At 32.9% G+C, this 19,845-nt stretch overlaps 3 protein-coding genes across 7 annotated transcripts; all 3 read left to right on the top strand.

Moving 5' to 3' along the window:
• Positions 1–222: 222 nt before the first annotated feature.
• LOC123720676 (barrier-to-autointegration factor) lies at positions 223–1,497 on the top strand. The gene is made up of 2 exons (XM_045677381.1): positions 223–497; positions 689–1,497. The coding sequence occupies exons 1-2, from the start codon at positions 372–374 to the stop codon at positions 833–835; spliced, it is 273 nt and encodes a 90-aa protein (XP_045533337.1). The 5' UTR covers positions 223–371; the 3' UTR covers positions 836–1,497.
• A 1,578-nt stretch (positions 1,498–3,075) lies between these two features.
• LOC123719938 (exocyst complex component 3) lies at positions 3,076–11,112 on the top strand. 2 transcript variants are annotated; one of them, XM_045676266.1, is made up of 12 exons: positions 3,076–3,197; positions 3,414–3,518; positions 3,637–3,785; positions 3,869–4,064; positions 4,146–4,400; positions 5,605–5,886; positions 6,285–6,467; positions 6,823–6,981; positions 7,797–7,904; positions 8,777–8,956; positions 9,795–10,202; positions 10,489–11,112. In XM_045676266.1, the coding sequence occupies exons 2-12, from the start codon at positions 3,426–3,428 to the stop codon at positions 10,735–10,737; spliced, it is 2,262 nt and encodes a 753-aa protein (XP_045532222.1). In that variant the 5' UTR covers positions 3,076–3,197; positions 3,414–3,425; the 3' UTR covers positions 10,738–11,112. The 2 variants fall into 2 exon arrangements, with proteins under 2 accessions (XP_045532222.1, XP_045532223.1); XM_045676267.1 differs by lacking the exon at positions 3,076–3,197 and having other exon boundaries at positions 3,212–3,518; positions 5,608–5,886.
• Positions 11,113–11,263: 151 nt separating this feature from the next.
• LOC123719940 lies at positions 11,264–19,807 on the top strand. 4 transcript variants are annotated; one of them, XM_045676271.1, is made up of 7 exons: positions 11,264–11,492; positions 12,534–12,755; positions 13,014–13,136; positions 14,003–14,138; positions 16,863–17,041; positions 18,544–18,609; positions 19,700–19,807. In XM_045676271.1, the coding sequence occupies exons 1-7, from the start codon at positions 11,456–11,458 to the stop codon at positions 19,774–19,776; spliced, it is 840 nt and encodes a 279-aa protein (XP_045532227.1). In that variant the 5' UTR covers positions 11,264–11,455; the 3' UTR covers positions 19,777–19,807. The 4 variants fall into 4 exon arrangements, with proteins under 4 accessions (XP_045532227.1, XP_045532225.1, XP_045532229.1 ...); XM_045676269.1 differs by lacking the exon at positions 19,700–19,807 and adding an exon at positions 19,115–19,563; XM_045676272.1 differs by lacking the exons at positions 11,264–11,492; positions 19,700–19,807 and adding exons at positions 12,000–12,119; positions 19,115–19,570.
• The last annotated feature ends 38 nt before the right edge of the window (positions 19,808–19,845 follow it).

Genomic DNA, 19,845 nt, shown 5'->3' with positions numbered 1-19,845 from the left:
CACGTAAGATGTGGAATTTTTTTATGACCTTATTTTTCGAACTTTACAGCAATAATTTATATCTCGAATATGAAATAGTATAAACAAAAATAAACGATATTTTATTATATGGGTGGTTCATATGTTCAAATGGAGAACATCTTTAGTAACTCTAACGAGACTGGTGGATATTAGACATCTGTAGTAAAAGTTATATGTTAACATTGACCACTGACATTGCTGATTGTAGTTAGTTGAACAATGTCATATAACTTACGACGCTAGTTTAATGGATCCTAGTTTTTATGATTTACCGCGCAACGTAAATAATAGTTGAAATTTTAATTATTCCTGATTGCTAAATTACACCCGGTTTTTAAGACGATCCCAATATGTCGAGCACATCTCAAAAGCATAGAAATTTTGTTGCTGAACCTATGGGAGAAAAACCCGTGACAGATTTAGCTGGGGTGGGAGAAGTTTTAGGAAAGCGGTTAGAAACAGCCGGATTCGATAAGGTTAGTATTTTTTGTTGTTGTTTATAGTTTGAAATTCATGCTAGCCTCTAAGAATGCTTGTTTTTATCATTCATAAGTAAATTTCAGTTTACAATTATTCCTATCCAATCTGTAAACTGTTATTGTTTCCTATTTATTATAACGACAAAAATCGTGAACTTTCTAAGTGAATTAACTATTTATTGTTTCAGGCCTTTGTAGTATTGGGCCAATTTTTGGTTCTTAAGAAAGATCGTGAGCTATTTCAAGAATGGATGAAAGATACTTGTAATGCAAATTCAAAGCAATCCACAGATTGCTACCAGTGTCTAAAAGACTGGTGTGATGAATTCTTGTAAGACTATACATCTTTATATACATATAATGACAATGAAACAAATCTCAACATTCAAATTATCTGACATCTTTTAATTACTAACTCATCAATATTGGACATTATTGCTAATGATTCAATTGCTATCACATCTTTTATGCCTTTGATAAAGGTTCTCTAAATGCTTACCTTCTTGTATTGTTATTTGTTATATAAATTAAACCAGTTGTTTTATGTGTCTAAAATAGTGTTTTATAAGTAAATATTGGTATTGAAATTATTGCTATGATTTCTTTAAAAACAGATACTGAACAAAGTAAAATATTTACTATATAATAGAATATTTTTAATAAACAATGTAAATTAAGTTCTTGTAACAAATAAAACTGTTTGTGTTGAACTTAAGTGAATAGTTTTATAATTATTATAAGAAAATAATAAACATACTCCTTTAAAAGGCAGACATTATTGATTTGTAAGAATACATAGTTATAAAGATCATGACATACATAAGCATGCAGGTTAACCCCCTTATTCTTAAAACTTGTTTAATTAGACTAAGTACTTAAGTTAAATTGGTACCATTAGACTAAATTAATTTGTTATGAATAACGGAGTAATCTTTATGTACAAACCCTGTAAACCACATAAAGTCTTTGTTAATTGAAATAAAGAGTAATAAAATAATATTGTGGTTTCCTAAAAAATAACTATGTAATAACTTAAGCCTCACATGTTTTTAAACAGAATATTCTAAACGAGAACCAACTTTTTATCCCATAAATATCTGCCAATAACTGTATTAGTAAAGTTAAGGTTGCGTGGTAAGGTAAGGTTAACTTTTATATTTTCATAACTAAGTGATCAATTAAATAGCAATATTTTGTATTTAAACAGATTTTGTAATATAAAAGAGAATAAATAATATGAAAAGAAGAAATGGGGCTTTTAGATAATTTTCATATATAACTACATTTTTACACAATACTGTTGTGTTAGTTAATAACTATAACTACTTTAGTAAAATAATTACACTGATATACAAAGATCTATGTAAATTATAAAAAATAAGGAATAGAAATTGTGCATATCTCAACTTTAAGCTTAAAGCTTGGCGCAACATTCCAGCTATAATTAAAACAACGAAACCAGAAAATGTTATCGCAATGTAGGCTTATTCTTCATTCTCTGTTAACATACTCAGATCATCGATTAGCATTTATTTCAGTATAATGGAATGTCAGATGACATACGTTACGGCTACGTTTTACTTAGAAATATGAATAACAGATGGCGCCATTAAATCTTTTAATGTATCGAATCGTGAGTTTTTAAAATGTATAAATATATTTCAATGAGAATTTAAATGTGACATTAGGAATACATTTAATCCAGAGACGGAATAAAGTGCTACGCACATCAGCTCGGAGCTACGCTGCCGCGGTCCGGTTGAGGTAGTGTAGTGTAACATGTCTTGACTGCGAACGAAGCGTTTTCGACAATACAATTACGCAAAAGCGGTAGTGTATGTTGAATACTTTTTGATAATAATATGTCTAGACCCCTGTTTTCTTGTAGAAAAAGTGAGAAATATCTTAGAGCTATTTGTATAAAGCGACAAGAACGAAAGACAATGGTTTACATGGACGAAACATGTCCACCAAAATTATAAGCCAAAACAGTCATGGCAAGGAGCAAGTACGAGTGGAGTAACAAAACTTCAAAATAGACTGATCATGTGATTAATGTTGAAAATACATACAAAGTAAAAGATAAAGAAAAGAGAAACTTGAAATATTTCTCATCATTGACGATGAAAGTGACAGCGATGAATCATTTGAAGGCATCTTATTTCTTGAATCAGATTTTGAATATGGTTCGGAATTAATAAATACTTTTAAGTTTAAGTTGTGTATCTTTATATTCCTGTTTTAGATGGAGTGGAAACGTTGGTGTAATTTTTTTCGTATTGCTTATATTTATTTTGAGACTAAATTATTTGGAAACTCTAAACTTATTTAAAAAATAATCAAAAGTATCAAGGTTGTTTTTTCAGAGTATATACAGGGTTAACAGATGAAAGATTTTTAAATTTGCAGCCAGAGGCTTGTGCTAAGACTCGCTTGTCAGACTAAGTAATAACCACAAAGTGGCTACCCATTCTGTGGTTCCTGGTGGTTAATTCTCTGTTTATTAATTATTTTACATTTAAATGTCGAAATTTAGTGAGTAAAGTGTAATGAACGTTTTCTAAATAATGGTTTTTGATGATGACTTAAAGGTCTATGTTACCAGGTCATAAAATTAAAAAAGTATATAAAATATGACAGATCCAATAATTGAAAATATTTTTATTTAGTATAATTATAACTAATTGTTTGAAATTGGTAAAGAATTCATTTCTTGATTTACTATATGATATAGTTGTTATCTGAAAGCGTTTCTAACTACCGCATTTTACAGATCTATACAATAAAAAAATTACCAAGAGAATAAACTTGTTTTTACATTTCAAATACAATTATATATTCATTACTACTTGTTTAAGAGCTCGCAAGTGCATTGCCGGCATTTAAACTTTTTAAATACCTCATTGGTTATAGGAAAATGTAATTATGAGTACAATGGAAGAAATTGAAGAAGAAGCTAAAGCAGCAGCAGAGATAATGGTGACGAATATGATGCAACGACCAGGACAGTTAGAGAAAGTATGCGTCAAAGTAAAAAAAAGAACATTTTAGTATATGACACAAAATTCTCATTATTTAGAGCATAGATTAATCCACTGTTAATATTATTGTTATGTTAAGATCACCTATGTTTAAGGTGGAGCAATACAAAAGAAGAATTACACACAAAAAAGCCTCAATTGAAGCTCAACTGAAATCAGCAGTTCAAGGCAAATTAGATGGAGTAAGTGTTGGTTTACGACAGCTGCAAGAATGTCTGGATGATGTGCAACAGATTAGTTCAAAGTAATAACTTTTATAGAATCTTAATGACCATATTTTTATTAAAACATGTAATAAATCAATCTGAAAATATATTATTATTGTAGAATGGATGAACTGGAAGAACTGTTGAAAGGCGTACCACCATTAGTAGCATCACTACAAGCTGTGCGAGAAGAAGACTGTCGTCACTCGCAGTATGTGACTGCTATGGACAGCTTAAAACATATTTTCACAGTTCCTGAAAGTGTTGCAAAAGCTAAACAATGGATTGGGGAAGGAAAATTACTTCATGCACATCAGGTAAAAGATTGTTTAGCTAATTGTTGGGCTAGTTATAATGTGAATTTATCAAGATTTATAGTAAATGCTTATTATTTCCAGTGCCTTAGTGATTTGGAAAATTCTAGAGATGATTTACTATATGAACTACATCGTTTACCAAACCAGTCCTCTCATGACAAAATTATGTTGAAAGCATATTTTGATGATGTACAGGCAGTGTCAGAATTACTGGAAAAACAAATTAAACTTATACTAGCCAGAACATTAAATACTGTTAGAAAAGAACCAACGGTTATTGTTACTGCTTTAAGAATTATTGAAAGAGAAGAAAAAAGGGACCAAATGGCATTAGAGGTTGGTGCTATGGCATTTTAAGTTTTATTACTTTTAGTTCTATTGGGGAAATATTTAAAACAATAATATAAAAATAATGGCATTAAAAAATTTTTGTAGCAGAACTATAGCAGATTTATATTAATTAAAAATCAATTGCAATTGTAGTTGTACAGATTTTTTCTTCAATTATGCTTTTACTAGAAATTGCACCAATAACTAAGACAAGTCACAATTTTTTGTACTGTTTGACAATTTTTTTTCATAATTTCATAGCACAAGCTCCCCATCCCGTTGCCAAGTCAAAAAGACCTCCCTCACTCTTCTCGCTTCATCGCTTTTATTGAGCATAATACACCACACTTCCATACATTTCCTATCATGTTTATGGATATGATCCTCATCCACTACCACTTTCCATAATATGGATACCGTTCTCTCAGATTACTGGGCCACTTACTATTTCTTATATTGCTCAGATGCTCAGTCCACTTTTACTTCACATTCTTAATATGACTATTATATAATGTACAATGTATCTATTGTATATTGTACAAGAGAAAAGCTCTTGTATACTGTCCTGGCTTCTCCATATATCAGCTTTTCTTATTTTGCATTGCAAATGAATAATTTGGATTTTATTGAAATGCTTATTTTGAGTTGTTTGTATATCTGTATACAGTGTGGACTCAATTGCCACACTTAGACATCCATTTGGTCAGTTATGAGTAAAGTCCTAGCTAATTAATCCAGCCTTGCTGCATCCAGAAGCTCAGAAGTTTCCTAGGCACTTCGCAGGCTTTACGGATCGACCTCACTGCTCTAAGGCGTTTTGTTCGTTGGGAAACCACAACCACACATTCCGGGTCTGCCTGACAGCCTCTGCTCTGACTGTGTGTCGAGCCAAGCCGCCATTATTCCAGATGCTCCCATTTTCAAGCTCGTCGGCAGCATCATTGCCGTGAGATCCACGGTGTGTCTTTTGATCCACTGTAGGGCGACCCTATTTGACAGGGTTATTGCCTCCAGTGCATGGTGACACTCCACTATTAGTATTATTTTGTGTTTCATAACTTCCTGTGTAGCCCAATGAGATTTCCGACCGTTTAATATTCTTAAAAATCTCTTTACCTTTGTGTTTGTTGTTGAAATTATGTTTCTTATAAATTTCTTTATTATTAGTTTAATTTTTTTTTCTTTTTAATCAAATTTAAACTTTTTCCAGCAGCAAGATCAATCCGGTTTCATGCCACCAGGCCGACCAAAAAACTGGCGAAATATGGCTTTTAAAGTATTAGAATCAGCTGTAACTGAGCGTATTGAAGGCACACGTGTGGACGAAAGAGAAGATAATAAATTATGGCTTATTCGGTACTTAGAACTGACGCGGCAATTGATATTAGAAGATTTACGGGTCGTCAAAACTCTATGTGTGCCTTGCTTCCCTCCACACTATGATATAGTTAACAAATATGTTGATATGTATCATAATTGTCTGTCGTCGAGTGTATGTAGATTCCTTATTTTGTTTGCCAAATTATATGTGTGTATTCACAGTCAATAACACTCATTTTATATGCAAGTTGGTCAGGCATCTGTGCCTTCTAACTTTATTTCCTTACCAATTGCATTTCAAAATTCAACCCTTATGACATTAGGCTTAAATTACTTGAACTAGGCTAGGAACTAGAATTGGAAGATCTCTTGATTGAGATACGGTTAAAGGGAAAGTTTTATTGGCTCCACTGTATTTTTCTCCTCCCCACTCCCCGGGTCACTTTACCAAGTTGCCCCGACACAATTACTATTGTCTGTAAATGCCCAACAATACAAAAGGCAAAGGCATTAGATGAGCTAACGATATTATTTATAATTTTCTAAAATAAATATTTGTTTGTGTTGAAGATGCAAGATGTTGTACAGAATGGTTTGGAAGGTAATGAAAATGTCACACTTTTGTCATGGATTTTAAACACTTACCCAGGGTCAGAGTTAATGGGAAGTACTGAGTTAAACATTGATGTATTAACATTAAAGCCATTACTGTCGAAGGAAATAATGCAGAAGTTAGAAGATGATTATCTTCAGGTATTTCAATGTTTATTAACCATTAAATTTTATTATAAGCTTATATTTTTATAGCAGTTCTTCATTTGTCTTAATACTATCAAAGTTCGAAGGTTCCGAAGCATGTAATTTTTACTATTTGGATGGATGAAAATAGTTTATACAGATTGATAAAAAAATAAAATAAAAATCTCTATATTGAATCGCAAAAATCATCTCTCTAAATAAATGTCGATAAGTGAATTTAGATTCAGATAGACATCACGTAAGAATGTTCACACAGAAAATAAATTGACATATATAAGATTCACTCACGATTTAGTCTTAGTAGTGTCTAGATTTTTTTATTGAAACGTTTTTTTAATCTAATTAATAGAGAATGGAGTTGAACTATCGAGAGTGGATGGACAAGACTTTTGAAGCGGAACGCGCGGAGTGGGGTGGCGAGCGTTCCCCGGAAGTGGAACCCCATACATCCGCTTTCCACACACACGCTCCGGTCATCATATTCCAAATGATTGATCAAAACTTGCAGGTACAGCTGTGTTCCATTTTCATATTAAATTTTGGTCTCGTTTAGTTTCTGAGTCGTAGCCTACTGGATTGCATACGACTCTCAACGCTGATGTGTGTTCGAAACTGTCTTGAGGAAACCGGCATGCTTAAAATCTAACGTGTATCATGCAGAGGACTAATCATCTACTTACATATAAAAAGAAAAAAATATATAATGAAACAAATACAGGTCGTAAAGGCTCTGAGAGTTTTGGCGTCATTTGTTTTTTCCCTCTAGGTTGGAGATCCCGTATACGAAATTCAAATTAAAGATTTTTCAACAAGGCAGAGTACAGTTACCAATATATCGCAATTCGAAAACACACAGCAATAAGCTAGACTATGTAAAGTAATGTTTTTAATATCAATAAAGATGGAGCTCAATTTAAGTAAAAACACATTCAAATTGCACATGTAAGATAAAGCTAGCTCAGTGCTGTAGGTAAGCATGGGATGGAATACCAAAACGATACTTATTTTTAAATGAAAGGGAAAATCGGAAAAATAACCAGTATCTATGCATGTACGAATAACTACGTAATACTAGATTTTATTTTTTTCTATTGATGATTTATTTGCTTGGTATGTTAAAATATTGTTTATGTGCCTATTTGGTGTAAGGTACAATAATAGTTCGTTCTCATTCTGTCAGTAATGATGGCGAGCATCAATAGATAAATAATATACATAGAACCGTTTTGACATTTTATTTATTTTAGACAACCATGACATGCTCTTATTAGTAAATAAGTCTGTTTTTGGGCGATTTAGATTTAGTTTTGAGTACTTTTTTAGGTGACGGAGACCATCACTAAAGATATTACTTTCAAGGCTCTCCTACTGAGTATCGATCAAGTGACTCGCTTCGGTAACATGTACAGGGAAGGTGTTATACAATTTAAGGTGAGATCTAAATATTTGTCTTGTTTATTTACCTGCAATAGTGTAATGAAGACAAATTAGTTAATTTCTATATAAGTATATAAGACTTTTAGCGTTGACTTTAAATTTTCTATTGAATGTTGATTGTGAAAAAGCAGCGTTGGCTTAGTGGCTTGAGTGTGCGATTTTCATCCCCGAGGTCCTTTTCTGTGCACCAATGGACTTTACTGTCTATGTAAGAATTTAATACTCGCTCGTACGGTTAATGAAAACATCGCGAGGACCGCCATGCCTTAGATGGGTCTAATTTGTGCACTTTAGAATATTCCTTCATCAAAGAATATTCTCTGTAATAGCCTGAAAAAATCTTAGTCTCCTGAAAGCGATGGAAACTTTTTACAAATCTTCTTGCTTTTCTAATATGTGATAGAGTCTCTCCTGAAACGGTCAGAAAGCAGGTTGGTCGGCTTGCTGAAAACGTCCTTAACTTGTGGAAAAATCAAAAAATATTAAGAAAACACTTTTTAAACGGATTGAAGCTGTATTATTATTATAAACTACATAATTTTAAATTTGAATTTTTCCGACGTTTCGCGTGCTTTACAGCGTGCGTGGTCACGGTGACTGAAGACAAAAGGTGTTGAATGTCAAAAGTATCACAGCTGTAATAATAATACATAGCTTCAATCCGTTTAGAAAGTGTTTTCTTAATGTGTAAAAGCTATGTTAACAAAAGACAATACTATAATCGAAAAATATTTCAGTCTACCCATCTCCCTAACAGTACTATAATAAAACTGTTAAAAAAAAGTAAGAGACAAGTATGTTTTTATTGACCATAACACATAAAAACAGACATAAACTGTGGGGGATAAATTTATAACTTATTACAGAATGCGCATTTCGCGGACCGCTCCCGCGTTGTGTACTTCACACATCACATGATTACTATCGTCAACAATAGCGAGCAAATGGTTCGACTCGCCCAACAGACGCAAACCCGCCATTGGCCTCCCGGAAAACATGATCCCGCTGGGGAAGATAAGTTCAATAAGATGCTGGCCACCTTCCAGGTACCAATCGAATTTTTCACTGATTGACCGAACTCCTCATATATCATATCTTGTGCATAGTAGCACTTTGGAATCGTATATAGTTATTATAATAATTATTATATTATATTATAATTATTATATAGTTTTATGGTAAAGAGTAGTTGAAGAATCTTTTGACTTTTAATCGGTCCTGGGATAAAAATTAAACCTTTAAGTAAACGTAACTTTATACAATTCGGTGCTATTTTATTATTTAATATTGTTATAAGATACAAGATAGACAATATGAAAAGAACATCAACGAAAACATAGAAAACGCTTAATACTTCTAAAAAAAACTCTAAAATCTTTCACTTAAGTTAGTAAATTTAATTATGTTGAACCATATTATCGCTAAACTGAGAGTTATTATCTCTTTCACCAAATTTAGGAACATCCGCACAGCACTGAGTGGTCGCTTAGCGCACCAACGGCTCGCCTTTTTTCTCGTTCGGCCCTCCTACTCTCTAATTTGTGACATAATCTTATATGTATATCATAAGGGGAGTTTATATTCCAACTAATTTTTTTTTGTATACATTTATACAAAAACATATATATATATATATATATAAATCTGCGAAACTGGCGATAGCCATTAACTGGGGGTAAATCGAATCACTAGTAAGAAATAAAATATGTGTTTGCATTAATAATCTCTATAACATTATGTAATAAATAATATATTGACCGAATATATTATTCTACTTATCTCTTTGTTGTTTATTGGTTTTTAATCGTAAAATAACATCACATTATATATTATATTATTACATTATATAAATAGTGAACTATGTAAACATTACATTTGTTGCAGAATTTGCGGCACGAAGCAGCAAAATTCTTGCTCGAAGAAGCGTTTTTAGATTTAGACGAACACTTTAATGACCTCTTCACCGCTAAGTGGCTAACTACAACAATACCTGTAGACACTATATGCGTAACATTGCAAGATTATTTTCTTGATTACAATCATTTGAGGGAGAAAAATTTTGATTACGTAATAAATGAGGCCCAGAACTTGGTTTATCGCAAGTATATAACGGCCATGTTGTCTAAGAAGGTGACTTTTAAGAGCGTGGAAGAGGCTCAACAGGCTGCAACGAAAATTGTGAAAGAGGCAAACCAAATACGCGCGTTCTTCAAGAAGATCAAAGCTCAGGCCATCGCAGCGGAAGGGATCAACGTGGACTGGCCCTTTGAGGTTATCTCCACATTAGCTGAGGTTAGGATTTTTTGGTTTACATTATTCTAAGTTTAAAAAAAAATACTGATATTATTTCTTTTGTTCAATAAGATGTGTTTATTCAATATGACCCTAGTGAACAACGTGTTAAAATATAATTATTAGGACATCAATATACTATCTAGGTTTACCTTATGTCAATTGTCAAAATACACCTTTATATGACTAGAACGCCTTAAAGGCTCTTAACTTTAATATTTTATAGTTGTGTTTCGTCACATACAAATTTTATTTACTTGAAAAGTGATGAGTTCCCATATTTTAGGTACTACGGTGTCAAGACATCGAAATGCTGTCGTTAGACTTACACGGCGTAGTTGACAAATGTCCAGAAGTTACTGAAGAGCATTTGGCCCGACTTGTGTCCCTCCGAGGGGATGTACCGCGTGCCCACATTAGGGACACAGTAGCACATGTGTGTGCTACTAAGAGACCCACGCGCCCTTCCACTAACCCACCACTTTTTAAACACGTAACCTTCAATGATAGGCTTCTTTCACACTTTACGCTGTAGTATAACAATTTTAACTGTAATTATTATGTGTAATTACGTTTTACAAATCGAAGCAAACAACTGATATTTTCGTATAGAATACGTTTATTACCTACGCAGCCTTCATCTCGGAAAATCAGGATTCCAGGTGTAAATATCTTCTGTCTTAAAATTATAGCAATTTAAATTTACAATACATAAAGTGATAACTTTAATATGCTCTTTTGAACCAAAAATCATAACATAATTATTTAATAATCTTAAAATGTAATTAACTTTATAATGAAAAGGATACATTTTAATCAGTTTATATTAAGCAAACTATTATTATATGAATAAAAACCGCATGAAATTTTAAATGTAAAATAGCAGGTTAATGTTAAAATTAAGATTATATGACATATTAAGAGAAATAAATATATATTTACTAAAAATGTTTTCATTTGTAACCCAAAACATATATCTGCGTATACATTGACCAACAGCATACTATACTGAAAGAAAATTCTCTCCTACGCAATATCAGTTTATTTCGCCATTATGTACCTATATCGCGTCAAAGGCGGCGGCGGTCGCGCAAATTATTTCGAGAATAAGAAATATAAAGCCACGACTAGAGCCAAATCGTGCTAGAGGAATATAGTGTATTTAGTGATATATTTATCTGGTTTTCTTAACCTCACTGAAGGCCATTTAACGAATAGGGCGGGCGGTCTCACGCAGCCGTAAGTCAGGGACAATGTGGCGTTTCGGATTGATCCTTCTCCTTGTAACAGGTGAGTTGTTTTCACGTTAAATAATATTCACATTTGCTGGCAAAATAAAAAAAAAACTGTTTATTAAAGTTTAACGAGTAAAGAAAGCGTGTTCTTCTATCTCGTATTAATTTTCTAATTAATTATTGATTGAACTCTACGAAATTGAATTGAAACATTTATGATAATAAAAAATATAACGTTTATCGCTTTCATATTTTGTGCTGCTATAGCATTTTTGTTAAAACTATTACCTTTTAATATTTTTGAACCTACATATTATTAAGTTGCCATCATTGACGACTATAGTACCTAGATGCAAGATACACTTCGTAGTAAAATGAGGTATCGAAGAACGCGCATTGCGCATCCTTTTATACAAGATTGGATAATAATGCTAACTCTATCAAATAATTCGAATAAACGGCGCGTGCGATCAACACTGAGGTCGCTGCCGATCGCGGTGGTATTTTTAACATTCCCGGACCAACTCAAGGTTGGCCAAGATAGCCGCTTATTCGTTTGTATATAATATGACCTAATTTTGTGGGATTCGGAAATAATATTTATGAAACTATTTTACAATTACCAAATTGACAGCAGGGGTGACCTGCTAACGACATATATTCCTGAAACATTTTGTAAAAGGTATCCTATTAATAAAGATGGTGTAATCGGAAGACCCCCATATTGTGTACTTCCCTGAAGATAATTTTAAAAAATTAATGTAGGCGGACAGTTATGTTGTAAATCATAAAGATGAATGGACGTTTAACACAATAACATTCAAATAATAACGATGATCTATTGGCGAGAAACAGTGTCGTATTTAGAGAAGTGTCTGTTTATATTTTTTTGTTCAAGGTGCATCTTAATTATATGTTTACAGGTTAACTAAATAGAAAAATTATTTTGTGTGTCCTGAACGGTTTTAAAACATTCCTGATTTCTCCGTTATTACATGTAATATATGTTTTTTTATTAATGGAGGTGCGAACCTAAAACAAGCTAAATCATACATTACATACACAAATAGTGTAATTTCTATTATTTGATTTTCAGCCAGCAAGCAATTCTCATTATCAGACTTTGAGGTACCTGATTATATGAAAGCGGGCGGTGACGTGCCACTAAAATGCGGATATGAACTAAAATCAAATGAATCTGATAAAGGTTTCTTTGTAAAATGGTGGTGGAGCCCAATGAATGGCTCCAGCGAAGAAAGGAGTCTCATTTACCAAAGGATAGTTGGACATCCACCGGATGCATTACGTCACAATATTGGTAAGATTTTATGTATAAAGTATTTTAAGACAATTGACATTTCAAAAGTACATTAATTTAAAAAAAAATCGTAATAAATCTTGATGCGAAATAACTACAAGTGTTACACCGGATTTGTATAAAACAGTAGACGGTTTATTCTGGCTGAAAAGTAATAAATTTAACTACCAGCTAACTACTAGTTATTTATCACGATTTATAGGAATTTCTAGCATTTAACTATGAAATCATTCAGTAATTATTGATCTTGTGTTTCAGAAATAGTGCAAGGTGACGACATTTTATTGCGAAACGTGACGGTGAAGGACTCCGGAGTATACGAATGCGAAGTTTCAAATATAGTTGACGAAGTACGGCAATATGAACCATTAATAGTTTTTAGTAAGTGCTAACAAAAATATTACTTGCACCAGTTTGTGATTCACGGACCTAGTAATACGATATCATGAAAAAAATAAGCAAAGTACTGTATAGAATTACAAATGGCTCTAATGACATTTTACAGAGCGGGTATTGGAAATTTTTCATCTTTATAAATCTTGTTCTTTGCTTAAGTATTTGGATAGCAATGTACTTACTAAAAAATAAATATAGAAATATTTGGCACGTTCTACCACGAAGAGAAAATAAGTATACACACTAAGGTTTCATTAAATCACTTTTATTGCACTGCGGTCACAGGAAACGAGTTTGCAGATTTTCACGTAGCAATTTAATGTGAAAAATCGTAGCATGCGAGGTGGTAAATATTTTAATAATTTACGGTAATTTACATAATAAGATATGTTTTGTAGTGTAATGTACATAATAAATTACGCATGTAGATTAATTTATTGTTTTGTATGTTGTCTCTTCGTCATGTTGAAAATAATCAATCCCATGAGATAAATTCAATTAATTAGGATTATCGTATCCCCGAGTTTTGTTGGTTTTCATAGCCACATTAATAGTAATATGTGTAGTGAGGTTTCAATTGTTGAAACAATTTAAAGCTTCCATAATAAAAATTGCTGATAGATTTCTAAAGCTCCATTTAGTATTTTTTTTTCTATTGCAAAACACTTAATATTTCAGTTGGGTGATTTTTAATAAATAGTCATTTTAATCTAAGGTTTGACAGGTCTTGCAACTAGATTAAGGTTTGATTGAAGTGTCTGGACAAAGTGAATATTATAAAACGATAGTGAAAAAAATCGTTAACGTTGTGAGTTTTATCACGTGACATACTTACATAAACACTATTCCAGGTGAAGGAACCGGTGTGGAATTGGAATTCAGTACTGTTGAGGATGGCCCTGATACTGATGACGATGAAGACGTGTTTGTTACGTGTGAGGCACTAGGTGTGGCGCCTTATCCAGATCTGACATTCACTGTTGATGGGTACGTATAATTAGCTAGTAACCGCCATTATTCATAAAAACCGTACTCGGTGTAAAAAATGGTGTAAGAGACGAATGAACTTTAGTTAACATTGTAATTGGACTGAGTTGTTATACTAGGTATGATTTTATACTGACAGTAAGATAGGATGACAGGAATGTTCCAATGAACGTTAAATAGATAACCGATGACTTGGGTAACTAATTATTTTCAGAATTTTTGCAAAAGATTTTATTATTAAAAACACGAGGCTTTTATTTTACTATTCTAAATACATAACAACAATCGTGAAATAGGTAAAAATAGCTTTCATTTGTACTTAGTATCTTAGTAATAATATTAGGTTCTTACATATAAAATTGACGTCATGTCGTTCTGGCCACTTGTCGTCAAATGTCTCCGCTTTGGATAAGAATTCCAAATTCAATGCTTGCAGCTATTTACTCGTGCATTTGTTTTTCGAAAACCATGATTCATTTCATTTTCCCGTTTTATTTTTCTTTGCGTAACTCTATTTAAAAGATTATACGAGTTCCACCGTGGCAGCAGTGCTGCAGGAAAACGGCTCGAAGAATTAATGATGTGTATGGCGGAGGTGTTGCTAAAGACCATTTCCAGAAGGTTTCAAGGTTTGTGTTCTGTAAATTTCGACCTGCAGTACAAGTCCCGTGGACGGCCGGAGACCAAAGTTGATAACAAAGAATTCAAAGCTATTGTGGCTGCGGATCCAAGGCAAACTACGTGTCAGCTGCAGGCTGCGGTGTTAGTGATAAAACTGTATTAAACCACTTGAGGCAGATTGGGAAACTATTTTCATACTGCAGAAGAGGCTATTCGTGCAATCTATAATTTAAAATGTAGGGAATCTCTGAGACATAAATTCAAGGAAATTCATATACTTACCTTTCCCTCGCAATTAGTTTATGAATATTATATATTATATCATAAACATATATATTTGTTTACAAAAATAGTGATAAGTTTATTAGAATAGAACATACGCACAATGTTAATACTCGGAACAAACGGAGGCTGCTGCTGCTGCTGCTGCTACGATATTTCCCCTTACTAGACTAGCTAAAGTTAGTAATTCTTTTTTGGGAAACGGGATACTCTTCTTTAATAAAATTCCGGGGGCTCTTTTATCTCTGCCTTTTAATAAATTTAAGAAATGTATTAAAGAAAAGCTGTGTAAACAGGCTTACTACAAAGTTAATGATTATCTAGTTGATAAAAGGGCCTGGGACTAGTGCTAGACAGGCTACTTCTAATTAATTTGCGATATTTAGGGTCTGTTTTACTGTCTTCTTTGCCGATGAGTAGGGATGTCTACCTATTCAAATTTAATGACGTGGAAAAAGTGATACTTGTATCTTATGTTCTGTAATAAACATATTTTGTGAAGATAAAAAAGCTTGAAAAGTGGGAAAGTACCTCACGAATTGAGTGAAGCAAATCGACAATCGCGCGTCGACTGCTGCTTTAGATAACTCAACCGACACAATAATTAAAAAAATTGAAATCGAATCATTACCTGTGACGAAAAGTGGATCCTGTACGATAAGCAGAAGTGGTCATCGCAATGGCTGAACCCAGTTGAAACAGCCAAATCGTGCCCCAAGCCAAAATTTACTACGAAGAACTAGTGCCGGGGACGTTTATTTATTGTCAACAACTTCAAATCGTGATGGAAAACTAGCTGCTTAACAACCAAGGTTGGTCAGCTTTTGGGCACTGTTGCTTCACGACGACGCTAGACCACACACTGCACAACAGACTGCTACCAAATTAAAGGAGCTTCAATTGGAATGTGTAAGAAATGCACCGTACGCCCCATTTTTTCAAAATTTGGATATTTTCCTGCAAGGTAAAAAAGTCAACTCTCAAAACCTTCAAAGATTTTATTGATTCCCGTCCAAATGTTTTTTTTAGTAAAGGGATCAATGAATCCACCTATAAGATGGAAAAAGTGCATAGATAGCAATGGTACATACTTTCATTTATTAAATATATTCTATTTAAATTAAATCTACTTTTTGTTCCTCCCATACCAAACACCAATTTCATATGTAAGGACCTAATATGTATTTTTGTATTTTTCCTGAAAATATAGATTTAATTTTCTACATCTATGAACTGGTATAAGACACTTTTGCGAGCTTCTGTTTAACTTTGTCTGCACCGAATGAAAATAAGAAAGTGCATATTTTATTGGCGTACCTACTTATTATAATTATTCTTGAGATCCAGTATAGATACCTAGACATAGTTAGTATTTCTTAACTTGTAATAGCGTTCTGTGCACTATTGTTTTCGGACTCACGTCGCAAATTTGGGATCGGTACAAAAACTCGCTATTGCAGTAGGGATTGTCTCAGGACGATGACTGAACCATTTTTTTAAACGTTTTCCGTTCCGTTCCGTTTTTTAAAGCCACCAACTCACAGTCACAGTAAATGTAAAATTAGATGCATTTAATATAAGTATATATCTCTTTTTTAACGTTCATAAGTGTACATTGTGTTACTTACCTGAATAAATTATTTTGATTTGAATCACCGCCCCGCATGGACACTAACTCTGCCAGAAGTCTTGCGAGTGCGTAGCCGGCCTTTGAAGAATCGGTACGCACCTTTCTTAAATGACCCAAAGTCGTATTTATTTGGAAATACCTAGAGGGGCGAGGTTGTTCTGTATTAAAATCTTAGCATATTTTCATTTCAGGGAGGCAGTGAACGCCACTGATCTAGTGATTGAATCGGAAGATTCGTACGATATTTACAGCAACGTGACATTAAGTAGCGATTTGGCATCAGGTCATGAAATTTCTTGCCTCCTGACATTCTCCACTCTCAATATTTCTGACGTGGCGTTTCTCGTTACTCAAGTATACAATGAAGCAGGTATGTTATTCTCTATACAAATAATAAGTGGACATTTTATATGGAGTTGATTTGTAAGTTTAGAAAGAGACCAAAGAGTAAATGTGATTTTCGTCTTAGATTCAGTATTATTTGTCACAACATTTCATTTTGTTTAAGACGACAAATATAGGACAAAAATAAAGTAAATATTTATAACATCTAAAAAAAATAGTTTTCAGCGCCATAAACATTACAAATTTTTGTTTAAGACGACAAATATAGGACAAAAATAAAGTAAATATTTATAACATCTAAAAAAAATAGTTTTCAGCGCCATAAACATTACAAATTTTTGTAATGTTCATGGTGCATATAACTAGCACCCAACAAATAATCATGTTTATAGCCTTAATTGCATGTCTTTTAATTATACGACAATGATAACTAAATAAGAGAATTATCGATACATAATTATCTGACGATTATCTGAGCACGTACCGCGTACTGAATACACAGGATATATAAATTTTACGATGAAACTCTCTAATGACAGAAAAATTAAGGAAAAACATCATCAATGTTGTACTAGCTGTTTGTTATTTTATTTTATTATTCTGTAATACTAATCGATAGGTGCTTCTTCGAATGCATAACATGCGTATGCTGTTTCAATTGGACATTCCTTACGGGTTACGACTGCATACAATCTCACATAAAACAAACAAACATTGCATAAGTGTTCATACGGTTCCCAATTTACAATGTTATATAAATACAAATATATGCAAATATGCAACTGTTGCTGACAAAAATGTCAATACAAAGGGAACAATAAAAACTATATGTGGTACTAAAACAGAAATATGCAAAGAACATGGATAACTCTCCTTTGGATAGATTATTTTTACAAATATTAGACTACAGTGTAAACTCTATATAACGACACTGAAAGGACTGTGCATTTTATGTCGTTAAAGAGTTGACTTTAAATGGAGAAAAGAAAATGTATAGATAGCACATGACTCCTACTTATTAGTTATGGTCAACAACAGTCTACACGTGCAAGCAATCCCAATTTGTAAACAAAAGAACGAATTTCTTAGAAAGTTCGTATGCATGCTGCCGACAGCTAAGTTTATTGCGGGCTAGGATAAAAAGGCGACTAAAAAACGTACACAACTGCGTAGGTTTTACTAATTTTAGCAACTTAAAAAGTACTTTATTACTTAATTATTCGTCGTTATTAAGAGTGGGTGTAAGGCTATGTAGAGTGTATCATTGTATGACAGACAAGCTTAACCCACCAAAGCCAATTGATTTAGGGTGTTCGTCGTTAAATCGAGGGACGTTACTTAGAGTTTACACTGTATGTAACTGTATTTAATGTTGAATGTCTCCATTATAAGTGGGTGATATTGTATGCAGTTAATTGAGTTATGATTTCTCTCACTTTACATTAATTATGTCATGTGTATGTGATATGCTTTAATTTAATAGCTTATTAGTCACGCGCACTAACGCTTTGGTTGTCAAAACGACAGGATTCACAACGGAGAGTCCCACTGAGATGGCTTCTACCGAGGCCCCTGAAAACGTTGAAAACAATTGTAAGTGTTATACCACAGTCACTGATACCCCTATCTCCGTCTTTTCTGATGAAATATACCTACATACTTAACATGCTATTTACCGTCTTTCCAAGTACAAAATATAAATATAATCAATAATGTAGCTAATGGTTACATTACATATACCTAATACGGTTATTATTAAATTATAATCAATATTTAAAAAAAAAACACAGTGAAGCTACAACCCTTGATCTTGGCCTCTTTCTGATGTAATTATGTTATGCTTACTATTTAATTAGGTAGGTGATCTTTTGCATGAGTGATGTAGAATTGAGATTGTTTAAGTCGTCTAGTAGTCTGCCAACTAATACAAATAGCTTTAGCAATTTTTACTTATTAAACAAATCGCAAAAATTCATACTGCAGTGGAATTTCGATAACTCGAATATCAAGGGAATGGCAAAAAAATTGAGTTATCGAGTTTTCGACTTGACAAGAATTAACTTTGATTTTTTTTATTCATTCATTGCACGTGTTCAAGACCAAAAACAATATATTAGAAGCCAAGAACCCGAACATTCATCTTGGATTTTATTGCTATTTCAGGGAATTCCAAGTAAGACGTCATTTTACTTTACTAACTACGCCTTACAGTCTCCTTTTCGAAATTCGAGTTACAGAGTATAAATATGTATGTATTATCAATACTTCGTAGGGAAATAACATTTTGTTCAAGTACAAAATCTGAATTATTCGAGATACCCCGTATTTAGAGGATCTGTGGAAGGGAATGGCAATTTTTTCTATTTACTGAGGATTTCGACTTGACGAGTTTTGAGTTATCGGGATTCCACTATATGCTTATCTTTCAATATAAATAATTGAATAATAACAATACATTTAAATAACTATAAAATACTTCATTATTATTCAATAGAATGATTATAATTATGTACACGGCCCCTTTCTATAAACACTATATAAGTCCGGCCGCCAGGGGGTGCAGGTGGTGTAATGTATATATCTCCCATTCTCCAAATAACCCCCCAGAGGCCGGCAAAGTTCTTACTGAAAATAAATTATTAAGTATAGCTTAATCTTACATAAAGTTAAACTATTTTTTCAGCGAAAGGTGACATCTGCTGCTCTTGGTTACTCGTCGCCATGCCGCTTATTTCTAGTTACTTTATGTACTTGATATAATGTTTACATAATTAAATTTAAGTTAAGGTGATTTTGCTTTTATTTCCTTTTAACACGAACAAATATGTG

The sequence above is a fragment of the Pieris brassicae genome, chromosome 2 (assembly GCF_905147105.1).
Source record: "Pieris brassicae chromosome 2, ilPieBrab1.1, whole genome shotgun sequence".
Taxonomy (NCBI): domain Eukaryota; kingdom Metazoa; phylum Arthropoda; class Insecta; order Lepidoptera; family Pieridae; genus Pieris; species Pieris brassicae.
Note: the sequence above shows the minus strand (reverse complement) of the source record. Positions and strands in the feature narration are given on the sequence as shown.

What these genes read in the sequence shown, in the direction of transcription:
- LOC123719938 (XM_045676266.1), top strand. Translation starts at nt 3,426, where the DNA reads ATGAGTACAATGGAAGAAATTGAAGAAGAAGCTAAAGCAGCAGCAGAG. An exon ending in TAGAAGATGATTATCTTCAG is followed by an intron (nt 6,468 to 6,822) that starts GTATTTCAATGT and finishes TCTAATTAATAG; the next exon opens with AGAATGGAGTTGAACTATCG. An exon ending in AGATGCTGGCCACCTTCCAG is followed by an intron (nt 8,957 to 9,794) that starts GTACCAATCGAA and finishes CATTTGTTGCAG; the next exon opens with AATTTGCGGCACGAAGCAGC.
- LOC123719940 (XM_045676269.1), top strand. Translation starts at nt 11,456, where the DNA reads ATGTGGCGTTTCGGATTGATCCTTCTCCTTGTAACAG. An exon ending in TGCATTACGTCACAATATTG is followed by an intron (nt 12,756 to 13,013) that starts GTAAGATTTTAT and finishes CTTGTGTTTCAG; the next exon opens with AAATAGTGCAAGGTGACGAC. An exon ending in CTGACATTCACTGTTGATGG is followed by an intron (nt 14,139 to 16,862) that starts GTACGTATAATT and finishes TTTTCATTTCAG; the next exon opens with GGAGGCAGTGAACGCCACTG.
- LOC123720676 (XM_045677381.1), top strand. Translation starts at nt 372, where the DNA reads ATGTCGAGCACATCTCAAAAGCATAGAAATTTTGTTGCTGAACCTATG. An exon ending in AAACAGCCGGATTCGATAAG is followed by an intron (nt 498 to 688) that starts GTTAGTATTTTT and finishes TTATTGTTTCAG; the next exon opens with GCCTTTGTAGTATTGGGCCA.